Source organism: Alligator sinensis, unplaced genomic scaffold, assembly GCF_000455745.1.
Source record: "Alligator sinensis unplaced genomic scaffold, ASM45574v1 scaffold1164_1, whole genome shotgun sequence".
Lineage (NCBI taxonomy): Eukaryota > Metazoa > Chordata > Crocodylia > Alligatoridae > Alligator > Alligator sinensis.
Window position 1 is genome coordinate 527,814 of NW_005842225.1, and position 11,095 is coordinate 538,908.

At 50.6% G+C, this 11,095-nt stretch overlaps 1 protein-coding gene across 1 annotated transcript in view; it reads left to right on the plus strand.

The window, feature by feature from the left end:
* Window positions 1-88: 88 nt before the first annotated feature.
* The window catches only part of GRID2IP (Grid2 interacting protein), a 72,071-nt gene continuing 61,064 nt past the window's right edge, over window positions 89-11,095 (plus strand). Inside the window, 2 exon segments of the mRNA XM_025208284.1 lie at window positions 89-1,175; window positions 7,886-8,478. Of these exon segments, the coding sequence (XP_025064069.1) occupies window positions 1,151-1,175; window positions 7,886-8,478 (618 nt within the window). The 5' untranslated portion in view covers window positions 89-1,150.

Here is an 11,095-nt window from a genome sequence, read left to right on the forward strand (position 1 = left end):
CCCCCCCCGCATGACATCACACCAGGGACCGTGTGACGTCACACTGCTCCAGTGTCCTTGGCTTATGTGACCTTACGTTCTTGTCACACACGCTGCTTCACGACGTCACGGCGCTCGCATCACTGTCACTTTGAGCCGAGGTCATGTCGCCGACCGCCTCACGCAGGCCGGGGGGCTCGACGCCCCCCGAATGTCTCCAGCAGGACGGGGCGGAGACGGCGGGGATCGGCCCCGCACGGGCAGCATTCCCGGGGACATGAGAGACCCCGCTCGTGAGGAGACGACAACCAACAACAGCCCTCCACGCCGAGGGCCCATCCGTGAAATTAAAAACGAACAATACAGCCCCGTTTCCAGCATCCGACGGGACGGCCCGGTCGGAAGCACCGAGGCGCGCCTCCTTATTGAGTTCTTTTCTTTTTTAAGGACGTTTTTCGTGTTCCCCGCCAAATCAAGTCAGCCTGGAAACACGTGGCCCTGCAACTGGCAAGCGTCCTCCAGCCCCGCGCGGGCTCCAGATATTTCCATCATCTCCTGGCCGGTGTCCTACTGCAGGCCCGAGCCTGGAGGCCGAGGTCCGGCTGCCCCCGCGTTTCGCCGGCCCTCAGCCGTGCGGCTGCAGGAGCCAGCTGGGGAGGAGCCTGCCCTTCCCATAAAGTCAGCGCTAAACCACGCCAGAAAACCAGTTCTCCCATAAGGAAAACTGCCTTTGTGGACCCCGATGCATGGCGTTTCCCCTGCCAAGGAGCATCTCCTCCCGTACGGTGCGGTCACGGCATCCAGGACGCGTTCGTTACTTCGGCACAGGGCGATAGGTTAATAATCCCCGGTCGGTCAGCGAAGTCTTTGGTGACGTTGCCTACGGTTCACGAAACAGTTCCTCAGATCCCAGAATTGCAATCCTTTGCGTGGCTGCCCGCTTCCTCTGAGCGCAGACCCTACCTCAGAGGTCACCTCCCTGGCGGGAACGCTTCCCCAGCTCTCCTCCGAGGCGTATCGCTCCTGAGACCTGCCACCTCGTTACCGGACCTGCATCTGCACTCCGCTCCTTGCACGCAGGAGCGCGTTGTGAGGAAGGGTTAGCTCAGGGATTCCCAACCAGGTGTGGGGACACCCTGGGGCGCTTGCGAGAGTCTGAGAAGGGTGCTGCATGCCTGTTCCCATGACCCAAGGAGGTTAGCATTGTAATAAATAAATTCGCTTTTGAAATGGGGTGCTGCTGGGGGGGGTGGGGGGGGGTCCTTGAGTCTACTGAGGGGTGCCTCGAGTCCAAAAATGTTGAGAACCGCTGGGTTAGCCGAACGGGAGTCAGATTGCTCATCCGGGGAGCAGGCGAGGGAGATGACATGACGAATGTTTAGGGTGCAGTGATAAGGGAGTCATAAAGAATCCCTTGGGGCTGTCTTTTAGTGAGAAGAAAAGCAGACAGATAGTTGAAGGGCCCCAGCATCCAGCCCCATATGGCAAGAATCACGAGACAAGGTAAAGTTGAAAGACTGCAGCTGGTCGTTGTATAAGTGGATAAGCCTCCATCGCTCGGGCTCTCCCAGTAACCTCCTTTCAGATAGCTCAGGCTGGATTTGGAGTCTGGCACCATGACCCCTTGCAAACTGTTTAAAGCTGACTTTTTTTTTTTTTAATGGAACATGCTGAGAACAGCTGAATGGTAAAACAAGGACAAACCGGAAAGTGATTGGAGTTGCCTCTGACCTGGGAAGTGCAGGGAGGGCTGCTCCCAACACATACTTGTGCTTCCCTCTCTGAAAGACATACGAAAAACTAGAACTCTTGGTTCCAAAATGATACCTGTTATAAGACCAACTGGAAAATGGCAAGAAAATTGTCCTTTTCTGCAAGCTTTCGGGAATCAAAGTTCCTTCGTCAGGCTCTGGGAAAAGTGTAGATAGTACAAGATGGTTTCTGATCCCAGAGATAACTCCCTGGGCATCTCCAGGAGCAGTTTGTTGGACCTCAGTTGCTGCATGGTGCCCCTCGGTAACTGATGTCGTATGTGCTGTAAACCTCTGGAGTTAAAGCAGGGATGAGTTTGTTGCAGTATCTGATGGGAGCAGCATCTTGCCTTGCAGGTCCGCTGTAATCTGCTTCCTCACCTTTTGCTTGGCATATACACCCCTTGGAAACTAGCTCCAAGTTGGCTAAAGCTTTTAGAGCCTGAAAAAATTTATCTTGGTTCCTAGACTGGTGACAGTGTCAGCTGAAACCATTCCTGTACCTCCCAGCACACTCTGTACTCCTGTTTTGCAGGATGCTCTGTAGCTCAGCCTGCTAATGAATGGCCTATTAAGTTACCGTGCCTGGATAGAATTTGCCATAGAAACTCAGGCAGTTACTGCCAACAGGTAACTGATCCAAAAGCTTTGAAGCTGTTGTGATGGTTTTGTCAGGTACCCTTCCTGGTGCCAGTCTGCCGCTGGCTAGACCCCGTGCACGAGAGGTAAGCCTTGCATGGGATGCTTTCTCACTAAGGAAGGTGATTCATCTAGTCAGGAGGAGTAGCTTCAGAAAGCCAGAAGGGTATTTTCAGGTAAAGGGAGCCAGTCCCTGGTTAAATTCTTGACAGACAGGGCTGAAGTAGAACCTGGGAGGCAGCAAATGCAACCAAAATATTAATTTGAGGGCAGCACCTACCCCAAGTGTAACCTCGGGTCAAGTGTGGCGTCCTGCCTGGCAACCCATGGTCATTCTGTCCCTATCTTTGCATGGTAGGACAGAGCCAAGGAACTGCAGATTTTGTTTGCCGGTGGATACAAACCACAGGCATGTTCAGTGCATCGCTTCAAGTACAGGCAGCTATTCTGGGGGTGGGGGTTTATTTGGCATATTGGACGGTTGTGCACGTGAGTTGTGGCCCTCTGTTCCCAGCTGCGTTGTTAATGGGGTGCTTAGTTGGACATGGTTTGGGAGCCCTGGTTTACGTCTAAATTTGAGTGTAAGATCCTAGGGACAGGAACTTTCAACATTATGTGCCTGCAGTGCCATGCCTGCCTGTGAAGCTAGCTGTCAAAATCATTGTAACTAGGAGTGCCACAGAGCAGCACAGGCTGGGCACTGGCACCCATTAGCAGCTGGATATTATTTTGGGGTATTTTGCTTAAAAAAGCAACCCACTCAATAAGTCCAATAATAGTGGGATGTGTCTGAATTGGAAAGAGGGGAAGATTATTCAGGCCAAAGGCCATGGACAGCATCCGTCTCACACTGAGCTTCGTCTGACCCAGAAGTCTGGAAGGTGGTTTGCTAAGAAACAGGAGAAGTCTTTTTATTATCCATAGCTTTAGCCTTTTGATCCAAGGTTTCTTTGGTGTTACAGCAGACAGGTTCCTTTTGCTGACTGAGGTGTGCAGCTCACTGTCAGGCAGCGTCTGGTGGTTTGAATTACCCAGTGACTTTGAAAATATATTGGAAAAGGAGACAGGAGGGTTTTGATTTCCTAAAGCTGAAAATGCATCACAGTTTTTGACCTGGATACAGAGTGGCTTTAATAGTGAGAGAAAATCTCTTTTGACATTCCTGTGCGCATATGTGTGTCACCACCAGAGAGCACAATATTCACCACCAAATGCCCCCGTCCAGGCATGATTGGCTTCAGCTGGTAGGACCCGGTCCCCCAAGCATAGAGGTTGCCTTCCTGCAGTCCCAGGGCATCCTGACCTTTTCTGTCTCCTCTGCTAGGATCTGGACATGGAAACACCATTTATTTCAGTTGTTTAATGTGGGACTGGGGCCCTCAGAGAAACTGCAGCGTGGCCACCTGTGTAGAGTAGAGCTGAAGTAGAAGGGGAACGAGGAGAGAGGCTGACATCCTCATTCTGTTTATGGCAGCAATACAGTTGCACAGAGCTCATAAGTGCTGGGCACTGACGGAGCATCATGTTTGCCTTCTAGCAAGGCCAGAGCATTGCATGCAGCTTCCTCTCCAAGGCTTTATCCAGTTAAGTTTTAAGTGTCTCCAGTAATGGGTCTCTTGGAAGACTGCTGTTCTGGACCACCACACTAAGCAGCATCACCTGGTATTCAGCCCTCGCTGGTCCAGGACAGAGAAGAAAGCCTTTCGCATGGTTCATACTGGGATATTGTGTCCCTCCCCCAGTTTCCTATCTGAGACGTTCCAGCTGGTGTTGCAGCAGGAGGTATAATACCCTAGAAGCTCTTAGCTCACTAAGCCCTGGGATCCTGAAGTGTGAGGAAATAAAGGGGGGAAATCAGAGCATGGCCGTTTAATAGCAATGTGCATTATTATGGGCTTCCCTGCCTTCCAGGCCTCCCATGTCTAGCTCTGCCAGCCTGGGTCACGGTGATGGAGGGCAGCTACAAGGTTCTTATCAGGCAAAGCTGAGCGCAGATCTCTGCAGTCCTTCCGACACAGGCTCAGATGCATGTAGGCATATCCCTGCTGAGCCCAGCATCTCTGACTTTCTCCCTAAAGCACCTGGAGCAGGACCAGACCAGGCGAGGCTAGTGCTTCTAGCTATTCTGGGGCTATCTCTGCCGCTTTGCCATCCCATTGTGGTCTTTTTTTGATTTGCTGTGTGAGCAATGGGTTTCCCTGCTTGAACGCTAATCCGTTTAACTAATTTCAGGTCCTAATTCCTCTTATAGATCTCCAGTCTCAGCCATTAGCAGCACTGTAATTAGTCTGTCTGCAGCTTCTTTGGGGTGGCAGTGAGACTAACCAGAATAAGAGACAATAGGCACAAAGCCCTACCTTCTTGCTTGACACCAGCTCCCAACACCCTGCAGGGACCTTCCTCTGGTCTGAGGAGGATGGAAGATCATTTCAGTGGCCGTGTGATGCGGTGAGTGGGGGGAAATGAGCCTCTGCGTGATTGAACCTCTGCTGATCTCAGCGCTTTTCCATCAAAGGTGCCTTACAAAAAGTTTTTCCAGTTCCATCATTATCATGGGTCTTAAAAAAGTGCTTGGGCTTTTCTTCCTCACCGAAATGCACCTTGTAAGCTGAACTGTGGACATAACAGCTGATAAGACCAGGCTGCTTAAAGAGGTCTGAAGAAATCGTGTGGATCAATGCGACGTGCTACTGAGGAAAACAGGAAGATGAAGAAAGTCCTGAAACCTTGGAGGGATGAGCATGGCCTTGGTGAAAGCCTGGCCAAGCCAACACCCATGGGCTCTGATTTCTGTAAGTCTTTTACCAAACCACGGGCTTGTAGGAGTTAGAGACGGGGATCTTCTGGTCCTTCTCCCTGGAGCCAGGGCACAGCTGCTTCCAGCTCCCTCACCAAGGCTGTACCTAGTGTTGTTTTAAATAGACAGACTGCAAGCAGCTCCGTCTGTCTGTCTCTACCTGTAGTCTTGCTATCTGCTTTGTGGTCCTTGTTGGAGAGCTGCAGCCTTCACTGAGGGAGATCCTTCTACAGCACAGCATTCAGCCTCTGGTTTCCTGTGATTAATTCCCTCCCAGGCTTGCTTCAGTGCTGCACACATCCTCTCCCTCCGTGACATTTACACCTGTTGGGGGCATCCTGACAAATGCGTTTCCCCTTTAATGTCATAATAAGGATAATACTTAGCTCTTGTGTAGCATTTTTCATTAACAGATTTCGAAGTTCACTACGTAACAGGCCAAGAGCACTAGCCTTAGAACTTTATTTATTGCTTATTCTTTACTTCTTTTCATATGTTCTTTCAAGATAATGCTCCCAGTTCCCTTCAAAGCACAGCCACAAGGAGCTATTTGCAGCAGTAGATCCAGACTCTGATTATTAATACAGGTTTCTATAGTAATGCAGCACTCTCTTGCTCACTTCCACCCCCACTGGTGTCTCCCCAGGAACAGGCTGCGCCATGTTATCCCTGCCAAGACAGGAGGTTAGAGACTTGTCTTTCATCTCCTTGGACCGTAACAGGAGATGCACAATCTTGTTTCTTGCTGAATTCCGAACAATAACAGTGTGGGGAGGACACCTCCAGACTTGGAGGAGAAAAGAAAAGACCACTTGGACGTTGAGCTGAGGGGTGGGAGAGTGAAGCTCTGAGTGGGGAGGGCCACAGGATGGAAGCAAGTCGCAGTGATGCCGTTGCAGCTGTGACACGGATGCTCCTGTACAGGGGATGGACACGGGCTGGAGTGGGAGACGGCTGTGAATGCAAAGGCAGAAGAGCTGCTTGGGACGTAAATCCAGAACTGTCTTTACGCTGCACCCCCAAACCCTCTATGTTCTCAGCAAAGACACAGGCACAGCTGGCAGGTGACTTTAAATAATACAGAAGGGATGAGTTTCACATGTAAGGGACCCAGCTCCCACTGCTGTCAATAGGATTTAGTCACCAAACTGTCCTCTGCACCTTTGCAAATATCCCTGAAAACCTCATCGGTGCTTGGGGAAGTCAAGGAAGTGTCTAGTTAGCCAAACTGCACCGGTTGGATGTCTGACTCCTCCAGCAGATACAGGCTTGTTGAAGCCAGCGGGGGAGTCTTAGAGGTTGGCTTTGGCTGAGCAGCCATGTGTTCAGATGCTGTTCTAGCTCTGGCTTATCCCAGCAGACCCAGTCTGGGGATGGGGCTGGAAATGTCATGCACACACGTGAGCTGGGGGTGCCTTTGCATCAGGGCAGGGGCTGCCATCGGGGCTAGTTTGGAGCCAGGCCTGGGGCCTCCCTAAAACCACTTGGTTCTTGTGACTTTGTTTTTTGTTCGCTGTTGAGACCTTTGAATCCGAACGGTGCACAAATAAAATTGCAGCAGCGGTGATATTTGAGCCCAGCGATTATCATCACTAATAACTTTCCTGAAGGGAATTTGCCCAGTCATTTCTGGCAAGCCACTGTCTGTCTCTACGGTTTTCTTGTCTGTGTTAAATAATATGTAATAAATGGATCTGAGCACAAACAGCATCTCCATGCCAAAGCTGGAGCAAATGGGGCAGGCAAGTCAGCTCGCAGATTGTTTAGGAATAGCCAAGGACAACTAAAGGTGTATATGCAAGTTATGTAGTGGGTCCAGTGCAGCTGAGAAGGAGCTTTGAGGAGGCGCCTCGTCTGTGCTATAAGCTTCAAGATCTAATGTGCCTGTTTCCCCTCAAACATGCACCTCTTCCACAAAGCATGCCTGGCTGCTGGGCCTAATGCTTCCTTTAGGGCTTGATCTGCTCACTTGAGTCGACAGCAGCTTTTCCCTTCCCTGGAAGAAGCAGGGGTGAATCCTTGGTTCTTGCTTCTGAGCCGGTCTTTCGAACACGGTCCCTTGACATGCTGGATTTACCCATCAGCGTGCCGTCTATGGATCAGGTATTGCAGGCCTCCCTGGTCTTGGCCAAGCTGGTGCAAGTACAAGGCAAGGAGCCCAGGAGCAGGTTCGGGAGGATCTGGCCAACACAAGTACACGTGCTTTGGCAGTTATTGTCTGATGAGAAGTGTTTGTTGCAATAAGCCAGCGTTGAGTCATTCTGTTGCTGTGTTTTTCAGCGTGACATTACCAGGAACATGAAAGGATGGTTTTGGTACGCAGGTGGATGACAATTAACTTATTCACACAGCACAGGGGTTGGGTCACAGCCATTTAACAAACTGAGTAGACCGGACCTAGAACTGATGCATTCAAAATACCAGGTCATGCTGCGTTAAGACCTGGCCTTTTCCGTCAGTTCAGCTCATTTCCGGGCTGCTGATGAAATAGATGCCTCTAAGACCATGAGATGGGAAAGATAAAGGGCAGATTGTGGGGTGGGATGAAGGGGACATCTCCTCACCTGTTCAGGGGCATTTCTTTTCCAAAGGGATGAGAACATGGAGAAAACCAGACTGCCCGCAAGAAGGTTTCCCATGTACATAACATTGCCAGGGCCTGACATTGGTACTGTAGGGAAACAGTCTCACTGCTTTTTCTCCTGCTCTCCTTTTCCAGTTGCCACCATGCCGACTTCCAACCAGGGCTGGCCTGAAGCTTTTGGGTTTAAGATAAGCGGCAATGGTCCTTGCTACATCCTTGCAGTGGAAGAAGGCAGCAGTGCTCATGCCGCTGGCCTCCAGCCAGGAGACCAGATTCTGGAGATAGAAGGGCAGCCAGTCTCATCCATGAGCTGCGAAGCTCTCATCAGCCTGGCGAGGCAGTGTGAGAACGTGCCTCCCAGCATTGGTGTGGTCTCGCGCATCCAGCAGATGGACCTCAGGCCTGGCCCGGATGGAAAGTTTGGCTTCAACCTGATGTGTCACAGTGGCAGCCCCTTGCAAGTGGAGAGTGTGGTCCCTGAGTCGCCTGCTTGTGAGCGTGGGATCAAGCCAGGGGACTACGTGCTGGAGATCAACGGGCTCCCATTGAAGTTTTAAGAAGTGGCTGCTGCCATGATCCAGTCCTGCCAGGGGAAGGCTCTGAGATTGGGGCTTCTGCGTCTCGGGCGGCTGCAGAGATGGGGCAGCAGCAGCGTCCGGGAATTTGTCCAGAGCGCTGACGCCATCCATCAGGAGAGGAAGCAGAAGGCCCAGGAATTCAGCAAGAAGGTAGGGCTGAGGGGACAGGGCTGGGCACAGGAGCTGTCAGGGGACTGCTGTCTGGTGACTGCTGGAAGGCTGGGGCAGAAATGAGCTCTGCCCAGGGAGAACAGCGGTGTCTTAGCAGATTGGGTAACGCAGACCTGTTCCCCTCTCCCCTGCACCACAGTCATTGATCCCAGAGCTCAGTGAACTCCAACACATCTGTTCTTATGCATTCGAGGTCCCCGGTGTCTACTTGAGAGCACAGGATTTGCTCACAAAAGGCAGAGACCAATAAGGATATCCTCAGCTGGTGGAATCAGTGTGGCTCCCATGAGTCTTTTGATGTGGCTGTCATATAAAGCCACCAGTCATCCCAGGCACACTCCACTATTGGGAACCAGATGTGTTTTGGACAAGTGCCTGTAGGGGAGGCCATTTCCTGGCCTGGGCAGGAGCCTGCATCGGCGCACATACACAGCAGAACATGCCTGGCCACTTGGCCACTACCTGTTAATCTACCTGCTTTCCATAGTGTGGAGCTGTACTTCTTTTGCCACTTTTTTGCAGAAGGCAGGGCCCACTTGGCCCTGCAATGCTGCAGGTTCCTTTGGCCAGCCTCAGCTTTCCTGACATGTATAATTTTTACGGCACCAGGTAACACTTGGAGGATCAGCACCTACAGCTCCCCCTGACTTTCCCCTGAGCCCAGCCTGAAACCAGCCGGAGTCCAGGCAGAGGAAAGGCTCATAGAGGCAGCTTTCAGGGGTGCCTTTTTCAGTCTTATTGAAAAGCAGACAGAGGATGTTCTGGGGAAAGAAGCCTAGTTGGTCATGATGGCTTGTGGTTAAAACAAAGGTTTGGGAGTTAGGAAACATATGCCAAATCCTGTGCTTGGTTGCATCTGCGTGAGCTCAGAGTGCCTGATAAAGTCAGTAGAATTGCATTACTTTACAGCTGTGTTAGTGAGGCTAGAATCAAGACTCCTCTGGGTTCTTTTCTCAGCCCCACTGCTGGGAACCGAGGTCAGACAAGTCACTTCCTGCCAGGAGCATTAGCTTCATCATTTGTGAAAAGAGGTTAGGCATAATCATGCCATTTTAATGAGAAGGGTCACAGCATGTTTGCAGAAAGCATTGAGATCCTCCAAGGACGGGCACTCTGGATGGCCAAGCTCCATGAAAGGGTAGTAACTGTCAGGCAGTAATCGGGATGGCCAGTTCCCTGCTCCAAGTAGCTGTAGCTCACATTTCAGCCTGCCATCCTTGCAAAATGTTAGCAGCAAAGGAAAAAAAAATGAAGTAATTACATCTTTATTGTGTTCCTGACGGTTACCTGGTGGATAATTTCCCAAACTCATCACCTCTTGCTAATTATAAATTTGATCACGGTTATTTTTTAATCTTCCTCATTTCCATTTCAAAAAACTTTAAAAAAAATGCTGTTATGAAAATAACCAGGGGTCTGGTTTTTTGATCCTATGCTGACAAAAAAGGAAGATGTTCATAGAGTGATTCATGGGTATCAGAGGAATCTCCATTAGTCTGGCTTTACATTAAGGCTGTACAACATGCAGAACAATAACAGAAAGAGCTATCATTTGTGCACAATTCTGGAAAAATAACTAGTTTATGACAAAGACAGAAGAAGAAGAACATGCATTTGCTTTAGGATTCATGTGGTGGTTATGTTGAAGGTTAGACACATCCCTACTGATTACTGGGGATTGCTGAAAGGCTGAGAAGTCACTTCATTTTATGTTAACCAGTGCATTCATATTGCACCACAAGAAATATTTCTTAAAGGATTTCTGCAGTCAGTGGGGACATTCACAAAACTGGAGCTGGATGTGGCTCCATCACTGTGCTTGCTGCCTCTTTATGTGATGCTGATACCCTGTGCTGCTTGCCAACATAGCATGCTTCTTTCATACTAGACATCCCACCCCGCAAGCCTCCAGCCTCTTCTTGTGCCCCAGAGAAACTGAGCGTAAATGAGTTTGTAGATCATCGTGGGCTGCTGCCTTTCACGAGCAGGAGCATGGCCCAGCTGGCAAACAGCACTCTGGAGGGGAGGAGAATGGCTCAGATGTTTTAAGTTGTTTAATTTTTGACAAGCTGCAGAAAATAATAAAACCCAGTGGGGTGCTTCCCCTCTGCTGTACCTGCAAACTCGGCTGCACTTCAGCTGCTGGTGGCAGAGCTGGGAGGACAGTCCAAGGTGCCAGGAGGGAGCCTGGGGATGCTGCTTATTTGCATGTCATTACCCAGGATGCACCACCAGCTCACAGCTGTTTCACTGTGCCACTGCAGTCTGGGCTCTGGCCGTGTGTTAAAAGGCATAAGGAGGCATGTTGTTTGCACTGAGCAACTGTCCTCTGGGCTTTGCAAACCTGAGATGTGAGGTTTTTCTCTCCTGGAGCTCCAGTCCCTCCTCTCTTGGATTCTCAGTGTTGAAGGCCTCACTGAGGGATGGGCAAGCAGCAGACTTGGCAGCATCTTCACTCCTGACCTGTGATGTTTATGAGCCTGTACCCAAACCCTCAGCTGGCCCTGCTTCTGGATCTGTTCCTTAGCTGGTCCTAGGTTGCTGCTCTGCTTTTGCCTGCTCCAGGGTGAGTGGGACTCTGGCCTGTTCTCTGGTG